This window comes from Corvus kubaryi, unplaced genomic scaffold (assembly GCF_017639235.1).
Source record: "Corvus kubaryi isolate FWS band 111438036 unplaced genomic scaffold, C.kubaryi_AGA036_p1.0 37308, whole genome shotgun sequence".
NCBI classification, from domain to species: Eukaryota; Metazoa; Chordata; class Aves; order Passeriformes; family Corvidae; genus Corvus; species Corvus kubaryi.
Window position 1 is genome coordinate 21,238,667 of NW_024581096.1, and position 20,847 is coordinate 21,259,513.

Here is a 20,847-nt window from a genome sequence, read left to right on the forward strand (position 1 = left end):
CAGTGCCAGAGGGCAGGGCTGGATGGGATATTGGGAAGGAATTGTTGTCTGTGAGGGTGGGGAGGCCCTGGCACAGGGTGCCCAGAGCAGCTGTGACTCTCGCATCATTGAAAGTGTCCAAGGCCAGGTTGGACGGGGCTGGAGCAGCCTGGGATAATGGAAGGTGTCCCTGCTCATGGCAGGGGGTTGAAATTAGATGATCTTTAAATGTCCCTGCCAACCCAAAATATTTTATGATCCAGTGACTGAATCCACTTGAACCTCTCCTTGACCACCTTCACTCAGGTGACACTCAGGGGGATGTTGCTTGTGGGAGGAGGGGTGATGGCCACTGGAGGCTCCTGGACACTTGCACCTACTTTTCAGCCTTTTCTGGCGCAGGGAGACCATTTCATAGAGTTCCCGCTCAATGAGACCATCGCCTTCATCTTCATCCAGCCACTTCCCACATGGGAAGGTTTGCTCAATCCCAGTGAACGGGCAGTAAACCACCACCTGGAAAAAGAGATTGCGAAAGTGAGCTCGAATATTCTGCTACTGGCACCCCACAGGTCCTCGACACCGAAAACTTAAACTACAGAGCTGGAGACCTTGGTGCTGCTCTCAAAATCAGCTTTTCTGGACCAATTTGAACCAGACTGGTTGCACAAATCCCAATTTGGAGTACAGCTATGACCCATCTGTCTTGTTATTCCCATTTTTTCAGCAGTACATCGCAATGGGTCAACCAAGACAAGGTGAAACACCAGGAGGGGAAGGGAATGGGAGCAGTCAGGGTGGCTGCAGCAGTCAGCGTGCAGCACAGGCCCTGCACCACGCCAGTGCATGGAAGGGCTCTGCAGAAAACACAGGGTACAAAAACCCTTCAAAAACATTCATCTTAAGCTGATTTTGCTTGCCAGAAAAACTGAATTTCCTCATAGCTTCAGGGTAGGCATCCCTTCCTCTCTGACCTCCCATTTTCTCCTGCTGACCTTGTACATGATCTAGTGTTGTCACCAAAAACCAGGAAATAAACTCTCCAACCAATTTGCTGGGCTGAAAAGATGAAATTACTTTCTTAGCAATGCTGGATGCATGGGAATTTCACCTCAAATCATGAGCAGCAACCAAACAGACCAGGCTATACACATGAAACTAATACACATTTGTCACATTTCTATTGCATATTCATTATACTCCCTGTATACGTGAATATAGGCTTATTATTTCCATGAAGTTATTTGGATATGAGTAGGGGTCTTTTGAGGATTTTTGGTGGTCATTTGGGAGCATCCCATTCCTCAAAATTCCCTCTTGTGGTCCTGGATCTTCTGGTGAAACTTCTTTCCTTGAGGGTATCTCAAATATGTGTTCAGGTTATGATGCACTTCTCTTTATCATTCTTTGCTCTGGTGCTCCATCTCTTTTCTCAAAACTAAGATATCTACCAGTACATATTAATCACTGGTGGAAGCAAACAAGGAAGCGTTAGCTGGCACAAAACTTATTAGTCACAGATGTAGGGAGTTAACACAAGGCCACATTAATCTCTGGCATGTGTGCTAAGCACTGGATGGTACAAAAGCAAACATTACCCATGGATATAGGGATCACACGCTATGTGCTAAACTTAGAAGAATTTTCCAACATCTTCCCCCACTGCTGCATAGAATTCTTCCCAAAGAAATACAGTTGTTGGGTAACAACATCGCATATTTCAACACTGCCTCCCAGTAACAGCTGTGGTCAGCCACTTTCTATTGGGTTTTGGGGGTTTTTAAAATTATTATTTCTGAGCCTCCAGAGCAGCATCTAGAAACTTCAGGGAAGTCTGAGCGTAGATGATAACTTTGAAATGCTCAGCACAATCCAAGGCTGCATTTCTGTCCAGCCCCTTGGGCGAACATCTGAAGGTGCTTTTGGAGCTGAGCAAACAATAATCTCTATCTTTGTGACTGCAGAGGGGCAATCAACCCAATTAGAGAGTGATTGACTTATGCATCTAACGTGTCTTTGAGGCAATCAGCTGCTCCCATGCATGATGTATAATATTGACTTGTTAAACCAGGGGTATTGCCTTCCAAACAAAAGCAGATTTATTTATTTATTTTTAAACCATACTGGGTTGTCGGGGTCAGGTTATGAATGGGAAGCAGGTCTGACAGCTGCCTGCAGACAAAACTCTTGGCAGAGTTGGCCCAGTGGTAGGACTCCATGACCTTAGAGGTCTCTTCCAACCTGAGTGATTCCATGAGTTTATGATAATTTAGTCTCACCTTCTCACAAAACCATCCAGAACTGACGCCACAATTATCATGCCCAATGGTTACTCTACTGAGAGGGCTGAGAAGGGCAGCTATCTCCACGTTGAAGAGGTCTGTCCTGGCACGCTCAAATTCACCTCCTTCCAAGAAAATCTTCCCACTGTTCTTTAAGCCTTTGGAGCCGTGGAGGATTACGTGGATCTTGGAGTTGGTGCCAGCTCCTCTGATATCCCCCGTCACTACAGCCACATTGTACACAATGCCTGGAGAAAGCACAAATTTGGTTGGTGAAAAAGGAAGGGAGGAAAAGAGTCTGAGAGTTATGATTTTGACTGGATTTATGTTGGAGACTATTGATTTCCCAGTGGTTTATTTTAGCTTCTGAGTTACACACAGTGCAATGCCTCATTTGTTTTTGTCCCCCACAAAACTCTGAGAAATACACCTCTACCTTCAGAGTGTGCCAAAGAAACAGGCTCGGGGTGACAGACTCCCTGTCACATGGCCCAAAGGAAAAAAAAAGTTTTCTTTGTTTATTCACTCTGTGGTGCTGATTAGGTGAAGAAAAGCAAAAAAATTGAATTGGCAACTAAGTAATTTGATTTTGAGAGATACCAAGCACCAAATATGTCAGAGAATGCTGAGAGGATGGAGAAGTATTGCTTTAAACAGTGGTGGCAAGATCCGCAGCATCACAAAACCCTGAAAGCTTTGGGATTATTTGTTTTTTAGCCTATAATGCTGCTGAAGCCATCAGGACCTGAACAGTCACTGTGAGAACCCACAGATCTCAGCAAAACAAGGTTTTGGAGAGGTATCAGCCCAGCTGGGAGAAAGAAAAATATTTCTGAAAAGAAACCTATTTACATAAAAGTGTCCTTGGGGGTTTTTTTCTATCTCCAACTGTTGGTCTAAGAATGAAAACAATTCTTCCCACAAGTCTTACCTCACAGAAAAGCATATCTTAAACCTGTCTCATGGCATTAAATACACACCTAAACACTTCAACAGCAGGTAGAAAATAGTCAAGGCCTAAGCCAAGTTTTTTGATTAAATTAGACAGAAATTTCAATAGGGACTTGGGATGAAGCAAAAACATCAGAGCTCACTCTTTAAAAACTTTGTCCCTTTGAAACTTACATTAAAAATTGTACTCAAGCATGCTTTACTGTTGATATATCTTCAACAAAACTCCTGAGGGCAGGAAAATAAAATACACAGTCATGAATGGTAAAAGATAAAGGAAGATTTTTGGGATTGAATTATGTTTCTTTCAGTTTTCTTCCCTTAATTTTTCCTAACAAGCATCCTGCAGTGAGTGATCTGCACCCAGACCACTTTCCTCATGCACATGAAGGGGGAAATACGAGGACTGCAGATGTTGAAGACCATACAAGGAAGTAAAGTAGAGTTGCTACATGCATCATCACATTGTTTGCCTTCATGCTATTACATAAATACAGGCAGAACACTATGCAAATAATCTTCTGCCTTGTGACAAGTTCTTTTATGGACTTTACATTGAGGTTTCTTTTAACAGAGACATAAACTTTGGTAGTCTTTGCTTTAACCGTGTTGGGTAATAAAAAAGACTGATTTAGAGCTCAGCACTGCAGTACCCTATTCACCACTTCGCGATTTTGGAAATAACAAATACTTTGTGAGTGCTGGTGAGCAGTTTGCTGAAGGTACAAACTGTTATCTTTCATCCTCTGCCCATCAGCCCCTTGTCCAGGCACACCAGGTGATAAACTAGCATGTAGGTCCTGCACAGCTTCACAGGTGTGACACAGAGGTGGGAAATGTGTTGGCAGTTCAGGAATCCTCACACAAAACAACCTGTCACCAGCAGGTGCTTCACTGCAGGCCTCCCTGAGCATAAGGCTTTCAATCTTCTAAAGAAAACATGGCTAATAGCCTTAACTTCCCATTTCCCACCACAGATTTGGCCCGTGATTTTACCTGTGGCTTCAGTGCCCCCAACAAGAATGTCCCTCTGTATTTTCCCGTCATCTTCATCTAAAGCGAACCAGCGTCCAACCGGGAATTGGTACACACATTTATTGCCAATGTCCTCAATGATCACCTGAGAGAAAAGAGACACCACGTGGAAGAATATTGTGGGAAAAGCAAAGGTTTTACACAAGGGGATGGCAGAAGAGCAGAAGCTTAATGTACACACTCTCACTCGGTATTTAAAATATTCAATACTCAAGCAGATCCCACTCCACTCCCTAATTAGTGCTGGTAGATTTTCAGACAATCAGTAAGTAAGAACCCAGCTTTTTTATTTTCTTTCTTTTATCCAGTGAACCCACTCTGCATCTCTCGCAGTGTATGAGACCAGATGTCTCTGCTTTCAAGACCAGCTGGCTGGCCTGTCTTCCTTCTCTCCAGAGCCTGTTTGCTGGCTACTGTTCTCCATCAGCTGAGCGACAGCTCTTTGTTCTGCTTTGGGAACAGACTGTGTTCTCTCTCTCTCTGCTTTAGAGCCTTGTTATAAAATAATGCCTGGGAATTCCAGGGCAAATCCAGACCATCAGATGAGTTCGTATGACACAGTAATGTCACTTTATCCCAGTCAGTTATTCCAGGGTGGAACCATTGTAAGGGCAGCGATTAAAACCCTGTGGCAGGAAACAGTTCCTAATATGGAAGGATTTGGCTCTTGGACCACCAGTGAGGTGGAGCTGTGCAAATATCATGGAGTTTAACAAAGCCAAGTGAAAGGTCCTGCATCTGGATTGGGGAAATCCAAAGACAGGCTGGACAGAGAATGGGCAGAGCAGCTCTGGGAGAAGGACCTGGGGGTGCCGTGGGGGAGAGCTGGACCTGCCCTGCCCCTGAACCCCCCGTGCCCTGGGCTGATCCCCAGCGTGGGCAGCAGGGCAGGGGGGATTCTGCCCCTCTGCCCCGCTCAGGGGAGACCCCACCTGCAGAGCTGCCCCAGCCCTGGGGAACAACAGCACAAGGACCTGGAGCTGCTGCAGCCAGTCCAGAGGAGGCCACCGAGATGCTCCAGGGCTGGAGCCCCTCTGCTCTGCAGCCAGCCTGGGACAGCTGGGGGTGTTCAGCTGCACAAGAGAAGGCTCCAGGGAGAGCTCAGAGCCCCTGGCAGGGCCTAAAGGGACTCCAGGAGAGCTGCAGAGGGACTGGGGACAAGGCATGGAGGGACAGGTCACAGGGAATGGCTTCCCACTGCCAGAGGGCAGGGCTGGATGGGATATTGGGAAGGAATTGCTGTCTGTGAGGGTGGGCAGGCCCTGGCACAGGGTGCCCAGAGAAGCTGTGTCTACCCCTGGCAGTGTCCAAGGCCAGGTTGGACGGGGCTTGGAGCAGCCTGGGATAGTGGGAGGTTCCAGTGGCAGGTTCCATGGCAGGGGCTGGAAAAGGAGGATTTGTAAGGTCCCTTCCAAAGCAAACTCTTCTAGGATTCTGTGATATTTTACCCCAACAAGCTGAGGAACATTATTCCCCTTTAATATTAGACTAGATTTTGCACCTCCTGCGGAGGTATTTCTTACCAATATCTTCTGCTGGACTCCTGAATTCTGCCATAGAGTTACTATAGTATTTTAAACCAGCAGAGAAGAGTGCTGAAGAATTTCAGTCAGAAGAGAAGAAATCAAAATCTCTAGTCCTCTGCGTGGATTATGTCACAGTGGGAGAAAAAAAAAATCACTATTATGGATAGAAAGCCCTTGACAATTTTCTCAACAATGAGGGAGAATCTGAAATCTGTCTTTTCTGATAAATTTATGAAACCATTCTTTGGGAATCAGAGCTTCCCCTCCTGTCACTCATCCCACACCGTGCTGTTGCCTGTAGCACTCCTGAGTCCTGTTGTACCTCCACAGTCACAGACAGCAGTCTGCCAGGGCTGGGATTGTCAGCATGAGAGAGCTGGAGTGTTAGAGACTAAAATAGATGAGATTTGGGAGAAATATCAACACTCTGATGTCTCTCTACCAGCTGATCCTCTTTGGGTTCCTTTTAGTGGGTTTATTCTTACATTTAGAGGTGGAAATCCATCTCTGAGTACAAGCCACTCTGAAAACGTAAGAAACATGAGAGCAGGTTCATCCTGAAGTGACAACACTAGACTGTCCAAGTATTGTACCAAAGTACAGAAAAACACCTAAAACCAGTAGAGAATAACAGAGCTATTTTAGCTCAGTTCCCCAACTTTTCATCTGAATTTGCAAGGCGGAAGTTGCTTTTTACTTAATCACAAACATCTTGGAGGCTCATGGCAGAATATAGGGGTGGTGTGTTGGCTGCAAGTAGTCACTACACCAGGTTTTGGGACTTGGGCAACCTCACCAACCTCATCAAAAATCGTGTCATTACACCTGTGATGTAAGAATGAGGTTCTGTAGTTTTTCCCCCCTCACTTCTTGTTACTTTGAGCACAACTACTCTGTTTTTGATGTCCACATTTTTCATGGACAGCCAACATTGTAACTTTTCCTGCATTGTGTAGTGGTGGTGATGGTGGAGAAGCATGTGCTAATACTTGCATTTGTAATACATCAGACTATCCTGTCACTGAGGATTTACAAATATGGGGTCAGGTCTTCCCTGGATTAAAGCCAGCTGTGTAAAACTACATCAGCAGGGGGAAAAAAATGAGACTAGCAGGAAGAGTCACAGATTTCTCCTTTTAAAATACTCCTTCAACCATTGCACTAAAAGCTGTAGTACCTTCCTACCCCATAGCAGGAATTTAAAATGAGAAGAAAGGGGTCTTTGTGGCAGGCATATCTCTTTTGCTGAGCCAATGATAAATCACTTAAATTTGGGCAAGCTATGAGTCTGCAAATTTTCAGTGTGAACGGACCTAACAGATAACTCTCAGACTCTGGTATTTTTATGGCCATGGTAATGAGTTAAGTCAACAGAATGAAATGATTTGTGTCCTCAGTAACCTGTATCATCAGCAATTATCCTTACATCTCTTGGTACCAGACCACTGAGAGGGTGAGCTATTTTGAGCCCATGAGATGCTTATGTTGGATGTCTCAGGAGTAACTAACCTTTTCAAGGAACCAGCCAGCAGAGCCACCCTTGTTATTATGCCCTATATTAATTTTCCTTAATTTTCCCAGATTTGGAGCATCGAGCGTGAACTTGTCTTCTGCTCCCTTTTCAAAGTTGTCTTTGTCATTGTCCAGTTTCCTCACACCTGAAGGGGGGAAAAAAAAGTAAAAAAAAACAAACCCCCAAACCAACCAAACCAAACAACAAAACCCAACAAAAAACCAACCAAACAAACCGCAACAACAGCCCCCCCTCCCCCTCCAAAAAAACCAAAAAACAAACCAACAAAAACCCCCAAATAAGTAACAAATAATAACTCCAAGGAGGAAAGGGTTACTGGCATATGTGTGTTTGTAAGTGAAGGAATATTTAGGAATGTCATCACTGAATCAAATATTCCCCAGATATCAGCTCTCTACACCCAGGATTCAAGGCAAAGGTAGAGTATTTTATATTCTAATAAAAAAGGTACCTTTTCTCAAGCACACAAAAGACCAGTATTTCCATTCTAATGTCACAGTTACTTACAGCTCCCAGAGCTTTCAGAAATATATATCCAGATGGCTCTTAAAATTTTTTTTTTATATACTACCACATTTCCCTTTTATTTTTACTGTCTTTGAAAATCTCCAAACTGTTCAAGAAATACTTTGGTCACAAGCTGCAGATTCTGACATTTCAGGACACAGTATTCTTTGCTGTATCCAAGAGGAAGGATATATTTTCAAATTAGGACCCAGCCAGGGCTGTTGGCTTTTTCCTGATCTCACAGGGGTTTGCCTTTATGAAAAGTATTAAAGCTGTGCCCCCGGTTGCAGCCTGTGTGAGTGGGGCTGTGAGTGGGATGAAACCCACCCAAGGCACCAGTGCAGAGAAAGAGGTCAGCGGGCAACTCATCCCTCTTACCTTAGAGGGGATGAATCATTCTTCTAGGGGTGTTATTTCTCTGTGTGGATATGACAGAGTGCCTGGACACCCAGCTAAGATTCAGACTCCCACTTTGGGATGTCTTCGGTGAGATTAGATAAACCCCCTTGTAAAACTCTGGAGGATTAATCAAAGATGAGCCCTATCCACCAGGTTTTTTAATCTGTTCAAGGACACTTGACAGACACAACATCATTATTTCTTGAATTTGACAGGATAGGTGCAGTGTAGAAGAAGAGAGTATTTACTCCCTGGTTCTAGAAATCTTCAGGAATCTCCAGCCACTTCTGTCCATGGCCCATAGAGTTTGGTTTGGGCACATCTTTTAATATTATTCAATTAAATTTTTAAAAACTAAATTAAAGTTTACAGACCACTGTTGCAGCACAATCTGCATTTAAAAACAATTACAATAATTCTAAAACAAACCTATTTAAACCGAACTAATATAAACCTTGCTTAGATTATTTTTACAACTGGCCAAGCAGGCTCAGCCACCACCTTTGCCACAGAGAAGGGAGGTCATTATCCATCCAGGTACCCAGAAAATGAGACCCACATCTCTTATTGCATTCACTGTAAATACACTTTGGTGTTGGACCCTTCAGTGGGCTGGCACTCACTCCACTGCTTTCTCCTGGTGGTTTATGCTGCATTTTCACAGAGTTTGCTTTTTTAAATGGCAGGTAGCTTGAGTCATGCCCACACCCAGCCACAACTGCTGCATTGCAGATGCATCTTCCAGGAGCTGTGGATGTGAGGGCCCCCAGAGCTAATGCCGCCATTTGTTGTGCCTTTCATTCAGCCAAATTATTCTGTGTTTGCCAGGTTGCCTGTGTGTGTTGTTCAGATCACAGGCCTGCAGAGCAGGAGGAAATATTTTAGGAAATGATTTGCATTTGAATACCTGTGTCTCCTTTCTCACCGAAGATATTAATGAAGACATCTGCATCTGTTCCACTGCCGCTGACTTCACCAGTAAAAACCCGGACCACGTATTTGTTGACTGCAAGGAGGAAGGCAGAAATCCCAGTACATTAATAACTCAGTGGTTTGATGCAAAACATAACATTACAGACCAATGCAGGCTGCGCTGATGCCGTCTTGAAAGCATGGTCTGAACCATGGCTTTTGGTACAATGACCCCCTTCCCTACGCGAGGAATAAAATCCATAGGCAGGATTCTGACACTGTGTGTTCACTGCCCAGGGTAAGAGGACAGATCACTCAGTTCCTGGCCTTGACACTGAAGAGTGAAATAGAAGAGAAAGTGAAAATTTTGGTGTGGTTACAATGGCATTAAATGAACTCAGACCTATGGACCAGTTTTGCTTTTTCCAAACATTGATGAGTTACAGAGTCTGCACAAGCTCAGGCCTGACCCCTCTGATCTCAGTTCTGTCCTAGAGCTTTTTTGGCAGTTTAGTTTATACTAAGCAAGTATTTTGAGGAAATAATATCATAGTGATAGAACAAGGAGTGATGGATTCAAATGGCAAAAGGAGAAATTTAGATTGTATATACAGAAGAAATTCCTTACTGGGAGGGTCGTGAGGGACTGGCATAGGTTGCTTAGAGTTGTTGGTGCCCCATCCCTGGGCATGCCCAAGGCCAGGCTGGATGCAGCTTTGAGCAACTTGGTCTAGTGGAAAGTGTCCTTGCCCATGGCAGGGAGTGGAACTGGATGAACCCAAAACATTCTCTGACCGTCTGAAATATTAGTCATGCTGCATGAAACAAAAATGTGAAGGTGGCCACCCTTTCTTTAAAAAAAAAAAAGAAATCCAGTCATCCAGTCTTTTTTATTTAATGAAGAAACAGGAATAAAGCCCAGGAGCTGTGACACTGCGAAGATACATCATCTGTGGCACAAAAACCCCGCGGATGGGTTAGGCACACCACGTATGCATTTCACACGTCATGTCAGTGAGTTTGAGAAGCAAGTTCTCCAGATGGATTAGGGCAGGACTCACTTGGCTCCCAGGGACAGCAAAAGTGAGCTCGGTTTCTTATGGAACCAAAGAGAAAGCTCCCGTGACCTTCAGTGTGACTTTATTTGGGCCAAATACAAGCAACTTTCGAAATGTACCACAGAAGTCACCTGACTACCTTGTTCCTCCAAGAAAACAGCCATGACAGACACTTTGTGCCATATCTTCTGTGAAAAATGAGTGCTGGAGGCAGGCAGCAGACGCAAAACAGAAGAAAACTAATGCAAAATCTGCTACTGAACAGTACATGGTGTCATACAAGCCCTCAACAGAGTTCCTGTTACTGAGCCCTGGGTAGCTGATACTGAAACCTCTGTGCTATGGTCACTTCTGTGTTTCTGAGTCCTGGGCACACTGCTTCTGTGAAAGGGTCAAGTGCACAGGTGACCCCACACACAGATCCTTGGCAAAAATAAAACTTCGTGCACCACAGAATCATAGAATCATTAATGCTGAAAAAGACCTCTAAGATCATCAAGTCCAACCATTAACCACGATTCTTGGTTTGCAACTTTTTTTCCCTTTGGCACGTGCCAAGTTAGGGGATAATCTTTCCTGGTTTTCCCAGCCAGCTACAGAAATGCATTTTCTCAGGAACCATGGAACATCACCAACACTGGGTTACCACTCAGATGTAGATCCCCCATCTCCTCCACCATAATCAATGCATATTAAAAGTTATTTTAAATTAATTTTTAACTATTAATTAATAGAGGCCTTGGTGCACATACTCCCACTGAGGCAGAGGACGTGAGAGCAAACGTTTGAGGAGTGGCTGTTGGACCACCCTCTGAATTACAACGATGCTCTCAGAACCCAGGGTGAGGCCTACAAGGGCAGAGCCCAAACAGAAGGGAAAATCACCTGTCACAGTTTAATGAATGTGCTAGGAAAAAGCTAAAAATCGAGCTGACATCCCTGGTGCCCCATCGCAAAACATGCCATGGCAAATAAAATAATAGTGATGAAACTGCAATAAATACTAAATAACAAGAAAGAGGAAAAGAGAGCTGGGCTCCAACAAGGGAGAAAATGCCTTAATGATTCTCTTTAACACTTTTGCTTCAGTTCACAGGGCTCTAACAACCTGCTAGAGACATACCAACACCAAGGGTTCATTTGCATTAGCCAAGGATGGGGATGGTGCAATTTACAGCTCCCACTTGGCCACTAAGCTGCTCTAACTAAAATTGACCCACTGTACCTTGCAATCTTTAATTACAGACCACATTTTTCAAGAAGCTTTGCTCCCTGCACCTCCTCTAGAATATTTAATCTGATGTCAGTGATTAATTTTCCACTCTGCTTTTTGGGAGCCAGAAGAACCTGACAGGATAACAGAATCCTCAAAAGGACAAGCTACAGTGGCTGAACTTACACTCCCCTTGCAGGATAAGGCTTTATGCCTCTCAGGTATAGACCAGAAGGATGTCTCAATGCATGCAGAGCATCAAGGAAGACACGAAGAGAACAACTCCATGAAGAGCTATAAGGAGCAGTCACCAAACACAGGGCAGGAAGGACACCGTGTATGGTTGTTGCAGAAATACATCAGCCAGCCAGGAAAACAATGGTGAAATTACTTGCCAGATCAAACACCTTTAAAGGTTTTTCAGGGTGGCTGTATGTCAAATCTAAGGTCCAGAATGACATCTTTTGACCTCCTGCTCGGAACACTACATGCTCCCAAGGGCTCTGTACACAAACCATGCTGCTGTCAGTGTCAGCACCAAGAGCCCTGTGGCAGAGCTGACTCCTGGGCCCATGGATGGGTCATCACTTTGGACTGTGCACTGTGCACTTCACTCTTCACTATGGTTGTCCCCTAAACCATAAGCAAGGCTGTGGTGCATGACGTGTCCTGGCATGGCTCTTTTCCATGCTGATGTGTTTCTGTAGGCAAAACTACTTCAAGAGCCTTAGAGATCCTTGGCTTAGGTCAGAGCACATCCCTGCTTCACAAGTTATGCCTAGCCTGTGCTCATCAGGTCTTTTCTTTAATTTTTTCCATCTTAACAACCCTGAAACTGGGCACTCAAACCTGTTCCCACACCTGATCCTCAGGTCTGCGTTCAGAAAAATTTCAGTTCCTCCATCTTCAGGAAGCAAACCCTGAGCCACGCTGAATTTTTGCCAGCACTTTCTCCCTCTCTAAGCAATTTGACATTCAGCTGCAGCAAAGAGAGGAACTCTTCATGCTGCTCAGGGGTCCTTCTGTGCTTCGTACATCAGCACATCTTACAGTGACATGGTGGATGAGCAATTTAAATAAAAAGGGATGCTGCCTCTTAAAAAGACTGTGAGGATTCAGCTGCTAAAAGCATGCAAGAAAAAGCTCTCATTGCAGCCAGGAAGAGATCTGCCATAAGTCAAGCACTCTTCATTTTGATCATGGGTAGATGTTGTTCCCTATTCTTTAAGCCCCTGGCAGAAGCATCTTTTAAAAAATACCCACTTATCTTTTTTTTTTTTAAATCCCAATACATGGCTCTGACTTCATCTGTAAAACACAGATCAAGATGTTGCCTGGATATTTTTTTTTCCTGAATGCTTCTCCTAGCACTGAGAACATGCAAAATGCTAATGTAAAAGCTGTGCCTCCATCGAGCAGTGCACAGGCTCACTGCAGCACAGGCACGGGGAGGGGAGCTTTCCTAGGAGCAAAATTAGCAGCTTCAGAGGCACGTACTGCAAGATGCCAAGAGCAGAACAGCTAACAAAAAATCAGTAGGAAGAGCAGTAGCTATTTTCTCTTGTCTTTCCAATTTCACATTGCAACGCACAAGTGTAAATGCCCTATGTGGTTACAGCACCTTCCTTTTCTTTACAGTTGTGTGTCTGCATTTGAAGACATTGCCAGGATGCCATCTCTGGGAAACAGTGGGGTGGCACTGATGTGACCCTACTGCATTAATTTAGCAGAGGAGTGGCAGTCAATCAGCTTGTCTGCTACTGATTAACTCAGCCTCAGCTTTCAACAGCCAAAAGGAAAGGTTAATTCTGCTCTGTGGGCTGGAGTCAGGTTCTCTCCACTGAGAGCCAAGAGGTTTATTCTGTGAATGTGATGCACTCCTGACACTGCTCCTGGGGGATGAAGGGCATGGGGCTGCTGCTCTCCTACCCCCCAGTATTCCCCATCCAGGCTATCCCCACTGCCGTCTCCATCCCAGCTACAGCATTACCCCCATACACCACCCAGAAACGTTTTTACCCAGACTGAACAACCCTGGGTGCACTTGTGAAACCTCTGTCCTGCCTCCAGCCATAGAAAATGCATGGACATATCCCAGCCAAATCCTGCCACCTGCGAGCTGCAGCTGACTGTCCAGCCGTGTGATATTCATCTGTTAATGTCATTTATTTAGCAATATGATATCATGGTCACTTGAAGCACCATAGGATGGAACTGCCTGAAGAAAACTTGTAGCTACTATTATTTGGGGCATTAGATAGTGTGCTTACACACCATCTGCTGAGTTTCCAGCAGCAGGAGTGCAAGATTTGGGCAGGAAAACCAAGCTGGCTGTGCTTCATTACCTAGGGCTATCACCTCCTGCGGGGCACAGTGAATTCCCAGCCATGCCTGCCTCCCGTGCGCCTGACCTACCGCGGAGCAGGGCAGCAGCATCCAATATCTGAGAAATGTCACAGCCCTCACAGGCAAAGCACGTGGGGTTAAAAGCAAGGAACCGAGCCGTAGGCAGCAATGGATTCTTCTCATAAGGCAACTCTTAGCAATTATCCTTCTGTTTTCACAGCATTCCTGAGAGTCGCAGTGTTTGAGATCCATCCTGTGCTGCTTAGCACTGAGCAGGCAGATTTGGGAAGGGGCTGGGGGGGAAGGCGATGGGGTGGATAGGGGAGAGGCACTGTGACTGTCTCTGAATTGCTGCTGGAACAGAAATACTTTTGTGATTAGTGTGAAAAGAATTGTTGCTAGAGGAAGAGGCAGGCGCCTGGACCTGCAGACAAGGTACAATTTCAGCCAGAGTCTGCCACAGCCTTGCACAAGCTCAGGACGGTGGTTTAATATCCGTATGCCTTGGTTCCTGCCTGTCAGATTGAGTCAGTCATTCCAGCCCACCAGGAACTGTCTGACAAAACCTCTTCTTGATGGAAAGGACTGTCAAAGTGGAAGCTCCTTTATACCACTGCTGACAGCATGTTCCTCCGTGACAGAGTTCTTGGTCAGAGCATCCTTAAAATGTCAGACAGCCTATGGCTAGGGCACAGAGCTGGGACCTGGCCTCCCAACACGCTTGATTCACAGCAAACATTTGAATTTAGTTCTTGTTTGTCCTGGCAGAGAGCTCATCCCATCAGGATAAAACAACCTCTTTCTAGATGAGCTTCTGGTGACCTTCTGGTTGGAGGTGTTCTGCTGCTCTTGTGTATCCAGCAACTGAGTCTCTGCAAATGCTGTGGAGAGAAAAACTCACCCAGCTCAACCATTACACCTCTCTGTCACACTGTAGCAGGGACCTTAGAGGCAGCTAAACAGAGCAAAATATAATTAGAGCCTAAAGCAAACCCTGAAAAACAGAGGGGCTCTGCTGAGCTCACCAGCAGCCAGTTCTGTCTCAAAATTGTGTCCTGCTCTTTCACAAAGCAATGATGTGCAGATAAAGAAGACTTCTTTTTCCTCCCATTCAGAAAAGCATTGAATTCAAAGGGTTGGTTTAGAGCTAAAAAATGATTAATCTCTTTCAAGGGTAATTGACAGCTACATTTATTAATGAGCTGTGCCTTCAGAGGTGGGGAAAGCATCTTTATCCAAGGGTTCAAACTGGAAATGCAGATTACAAGCACACCTGGAGCGTGGGGGTGCTGGACAAGTAGGACTTTTGCATTGGAGAGAGCACTGAGTGCCTTGAGCTAGTTGAAAATGTGCCTGCTCATTGCAGGAGGTTGGACCAGCTGACCTTTGAAAGCCCCTCCTAACCCAAACCGTTCTATGATTCCATGGCTTTTGGCCCTGAGCACCTCTGCCAAAACACAGTGTTAGCAGGGGAGAAATGCTGAAGAGCCTTTGCATGGGTTCGAGGTTCCTGTCACTAGAGGCAGCACTAAAGATGCAGTGCTGGCTTGACCCCAGTTCAGCACTTCTTTAATCTCACAAGAGCTCTCTAAAAGTGTGTTCTTAAGAGATATTATTGCTGTCACTCTAGGAGCCCCAACACATGGGAAAAGGAAAGGATTCAAGGAGCATCTGGACAGCGCTCTCAGGCACAGGGTGGGATTCTTGGGGTTGTCTTGTGCAGGGCCAGAGTTTGTACTCAATGTTCCATGGGGTCTGTGTGGACTCAGGGTATTCTGTGACTCCATGATTATGTTTCTCTGCCAAATATGGCATCAACCCAGCCACTGTCTCATGCCCCTCCTATAATGAATCCTGTCCCTTGGCCTCCCCACCCAGGCCAGAGACCATGAGATTCACCTCCATTTTCTGCAGCTCTTACATGAAACCAAAGCATGCACCAAAACAGTTAATATATTAGGATTCAGCCTGGATCTTCCCTCTGCAGAGCCTGTGAGAGGCAATCTACCACATGCAGGAGGCTTTGCTTGTAGGATATGCTAAACTGATGTTCCTACTGTGACTTCAAAGTAATGATGACTTTTTGAAGTGAGCTTTAAACGACCTTGCTCAGGAGACAATAGTGGTTTAGTTGCAGAAGCATGGAGCTTAGCACAGGGCAACCCACCTTGTGACAGTGGTGCAGAAATCCTTGTTCGTCTAATTCTCCAAGATTTATCATTATTTTTCATTAGTTCAGCCCCAGGGTGGGAGACCATTTAAAAAAAAAAATAAATAAAAAGCAGCAAATATTTCACAAAAGAAATATCCATTTTCTGCTTTCCCCAGATCTGCTATTATCAAAATTGAAGAAATGATTGAGAATATCCTCTTGGGTTAAACACATCTGCTCAGAAATAAGAGTGAAATAATTTTACGGTATTGTCAAAAGTCGTATTGTTAGCTCTGTACCTCAGTCTTGCTTTGAATAAATCAGATTTTTTTAAAAAGTTACTTTATTTCAAAACTGATAGCTGAATTAATTTCCAAATATAGACATAATTAGTCAAAGTTATCACATGTCTTCAAAAACATGCTGTACTCTCTGTTTTATATTGGGTACACAGAAATCTATATACCAGCCACACACTCTTCCCTCTCCAAAATCTTTTCTCTCTATGTGAATTACAAATCTTTTTCTGTATCCCCTTTCAGGGCTCTGTGCATTTTTTGTGGTTTGCAAGTCACCAGTGTTTCTTTTTATTTTTCATTTCTCACTCCTTTTACCCATCTTTAGAGAGAAAACAACAGAAAAAAATACATGACGAGTAAAATGTCCATAGTTGCCCCATTTAGGACACAGTGACATAAGCTGGGCAAAGTGCAGGGAAAGTCCTTGTTTGAGCAAAGGAAGTGTTTTTGACCAAAAAGAAAAGACATTTCTGGAAGCCCAGTATGCCAGATAGCACAACAATTTTTTCCCCAGTGTTATGAATGGGATAATAAAATATATTTTTCCTTCTACAAACCCTGTTTATTGGATGCTTCAGCAAGCAGCAAGGCCTCATCCTGAACACAGAGGGTACTCACCATTACTCAGAAGTAAACAACCCATATGTATTTCATAAATATATTTATCTGCATTTTCCTGTGCTGATTATACACTTCCAGTTTTCAGAGTAAATAAAGATGAATTTTGATGAGAAGGTAACACATATTAATATTTCATTCCCTCTTCCTCAACTTCTGTGTCCTTAGAAATAATCTTTTTTCATTTTTCCGACCATGAAAGTTTCCAAAATTATGAAGAAGTGTGACCTCATTTTGAAACACAACCCAGGGGAATCCGAGGGTCATGTAGGTTTGAAAAGCCCTCCAGGACAATAGAGTCCAACCACTCCCCCAGCACTGCCAAGGCCACCACTGACCCATGTCCCCAGGTGCCACATCCAGATGACTTTTAAACCCCTCCAGGGATGGGGACTCATCTGTGAGGGACCAATGCTGCTCTTCAAGCCCAACCTTTTGTGAAATGAGGTTGCAAAACTGACAGGGCATCATCAACTGGTGCCTCACATCCCAAATTTTCCTCCTTACCTGAGCTCCTAACACCGGTAGGTTATTGGGAAATATTGGCCACAGCTTCAGTTCCGATCCAGCCCAGCCCTCAAGGACATGCATATTCCATGATGGAAGGAAGGATTTAGCTTCTGACTCAAAGTGAACCACGTACACCAGTACTTGCTGCCCCAGATGTTTCCTCAAGCCACAGCCAGGTCAGTGCTCATAAGCCTTTAAGTCAGCCAACAGCCAACATTAAAACTCTGGACAATGAACTGTGAAGTCTTAACACAAGCCTTCTTCAAAGAGAAAAGGAATAAGCTCACATTCACAGCTCAAATACAAGAGTTTTAGGTCACAGTGGATCTAAAAACCTCAGAGAATACCTAGAGTATATTAATGCTTTGATAATATCTATTTTTCTGATGTTTTTAAAGGCAAGGCCTCCTTCTGCCCGCAGGAGCACTCGGGGAAATTTCACCACTCATCTGGCTTTACTGGGATCCAGTTCCCAGCCACTCATTGTGACTTCACAGCCATTACACTTAGGACATATCCATGCAAACTCTCAGATCCACCATGTATCAGCCCCAAATCAGGCCAGAACTGACACAACCGACAACTTTCCCTTTCAAAACCAGTTCATTCCTCAGCAAAGCAGAAATTTCATGTCTGACTGCAAAAGATCCACCCTAGACAAGGAACAGCCATATCTGGTCCCATCTTGTGATCCTTTTTTTTTGTATAATAGTAATAATAATAAAGAAAACAATAGGTGATCAACTTCCGGCATGGAAGTCAGTATGGAAAAATTAAACACAATGCAGCTGTGTTGGAACTATTCCATCCTCAAAGTCGAGGTGTGCCACACCAATGTGCTCCTCACATTCATTATTAATAGACCAAATAAGACTAAACTTTTCCCAGAAAAGGTAGAGATTGAAGTATTTCTGCAGTTTGGTGTCACACATGCAGTTCTGTCCCACTGGGAATATGCAGCCTTGAAAGAATTTGACATGAGTTGCTGTCCCACGCACATTTATAACCTGTCGTGTCCAATCCTAAATAATTTCAGGGTGCTGGTGGCCAAAAAGCCAGATGGGAATCAGTCCTTGGCTCTCAACCTCATTTGCAAAAGGCAGGTTGCAAAGACTTGACCAAAATTTGACAGGTTAGCATAAGATAAAATTGCACAGGAGACTGAATTAATTTTCATCTCTCTGCTCTTGAACATGATTTTAAGGACCAAGAGAGTGAACATCCCTTTGCAAATGAATGATTCTGTTTTCTCAGAGTAAAGCATGTACAGAGAATTGTTTGATTAGTGAGAGGTTTCAAGGGAAATGAAGAACAGCCAATATGTTTTTCCCTTGTTCTGAGCATAAGTGGAGGTTACACTGCACAGAGCCCAGACTACCCTCAAGCAGCTGAGTAGCCTTAACTGCCTGTGGTCACCCCAGAGAAAAGATGTTTATTGTTGGATAAACAACATATCATGTAACCCGACCAAACCTCAGCTTCTTCTATGAATCTGGACAAAACTTGCAAATATGTTTTGGTATTATGTCTTGGGAAACCCGCAACCCACCTGAAGACCAACGCTCAGGGCTCCCTGCTTTCCAGCCAGGTGATAAAAAACTGTGCTTATCACACATAGGGATGGAGAAAGACACAGCCTTGGTGTCCCACCTGCAGGGATGCAGACCATGACGGAAAGGCCAGCGAGGCCCAGGCAAATTAGAGTCACCATGGGGTGGGGGACATGAGGGTCTGTCCACTGAGTGGCACAAATGATTCACGACCGCTCTGCAAGTATCAAACAATGGGCTGGGAACATCCATTACTGGAACAAGCTGTCCAGGGCAGTTGTGGGGTCCCCATCCCTGATGGGGTTTAAAAACTCAGTGGATGTGGCGCCTGGGGATGTGAGTGAGTGTGGGCTGAGCAGTGCTGGGGGAACAGCTGGACTCCATGGTCTTGGAGGGCCTTTCCAACCTAAACGAGTCTGTGATTCTACGAACCAACTCCCGAATTTCATGTCCTTTCACACCTCCATTGGGTCAGTAGATCTCCCAGTGCAGCTGCAAGCTGTTATGAACGCTCTCCTCCCCCACCCCTTTGGCAGGACATCAGACACCCTCAGAGTGATCCAAAACCGGCAACACTCAAAGGAAAACTGGCACCTGGCTCCAGTTTTGAGCCGGTCCCTTGCACAAAGGCTCAGCCACAGCCGTACAATCCTAAGGCTTCATAAACTCAAGTGAAGCAGCATAAAGCTGAACAATAGCCCTTCCTTGTAATTAATACCTGCAGTGTAAATTAATTCAGGCTGCCAATAGAAGCTGCTGGGTAAATAAGAATCTGTGACACTATCCCTGTCAAAGGCCGTGGGCATACGATACCATGGATGTGAATGCAGGGAATAGAGGACCATTCAGATGGGAACACTTAAAATGTAACCTGTTCTCCTTGAGAAACACGTGGCGTTCCACAGGGAACCTGACAGGAGGCATTTTATTCGGATAAGTAAATGCAGTCACTCAGGTGTCTGCAGTTGCTGTGTTGCTGCCATCCTAAGTAGATCTATTTGGATCATGAAAAGTACTCTACTTTTTTTTTTTTTTTGAGTGTGTGTGTGTCCATTTTTTCCACTATATGTTGACTGTTTTTCACCATATGCTCTTTTCTGCATTTTTTAATAATTCCTCTTTTTTTTCCCTTTAAATTAACCTCTTCAAAACTCACAGTCTACAAGAATTCTGTCTGGCCTGTGCTCCTCACCGTGAAAGAGGCTGAGACTGCTCATAGTTTAGTCAGTTTTGGCATAGGCACCAAAAGCCCCCTTCAAATAGGCTTCAGATGCCTCTTCAGTGAAGAAAAATATAACAAAGAAAAAGAGTTTCTCTTTTTCAAGTCCACACAAAGCACAGAGAAGGTCCCAGCAGTGACCTCCAGTTCAAAAGAGGAAGGTAAATCCTCATGACAAAGATGAGAAAGCTCTCCAGGAGAAGATCAAAAGCTGAAGGTGCTGCAGGACAGGGAACCTGGAGGAAACTTGTTTGATTACCTCTGAAAACATTCCTGACTGTGACAGCAAATGGAGCATGAAAGCCAAACACAAAGCTAAGTTTGGCAACAACAGTGTCTGAGTGGTTTATAAAGAAAAGCTGAAGAAATAAATGGATTGAAGATGTGATTGAAGAGACATAACCAGAAAGGAGAGAATACGGCACTGAATTGCTAATGGAAACACAGACTTAGAAGGGAATTACTAATCTTTCCTTACATAAACTTACATAATTTTTCATTATCTAAGGGCTCAGAAAATATTAATACTCAAAGAGTAAACACCACTGTTTAATCCATTGGAAAGAAAAAACAAAATACCCTAAAACCCAATGAAATCCAGGTCAAATGATTTGTATGTACAAAAAAAATCATATCACAATCTCATTTCAGACCTTTACAGATCTGGAGGGAGGCAAATTAATTCAGATACATTTACATTTGCAGCTGACAGTTCACCACAGCAGTCTGGGGATGTTTATCTTTCATTAATTATGGT

At 44.3% G+C, this 20,847-nt stretch overlaps 1 protein-coding gene across 1 annotated transcript in view; it reads right to left on the reverse strand.

The window, feature by feature from the left end:
- Positions 1-20,847, reverse strand: part of LOXHD1 (lipoxygenase homology PLAT domains 1) — a 122,448-nt gene that overhangs the window by 98,472 nt on the left and 3,129 nt on the right. The window contains exons 3-7 of the mRNA XM_042028789.1: positions 9,121-9,219; positions 7,283-7,431; positions 4,209-4,332; positions 2,259-2,509; positions 360-495 (exon numbers count right to left, since the gene is read on the reverse strand). Of these exons, the coding sequence (XP_041884723.1) occupies positions 360-495; positions 2,259-2,509; positions 4,209-4,332; positions 7,283-7,431; positions 9,121-9,219 (759 nt within the window). The remainder of the gene's footprint in view (positions 1-359; positions 496-2,258; positions 2,510-4,208; positions 4,333-7,282; positions 7,432-9,120; positions 9,220-20,847) is intronic.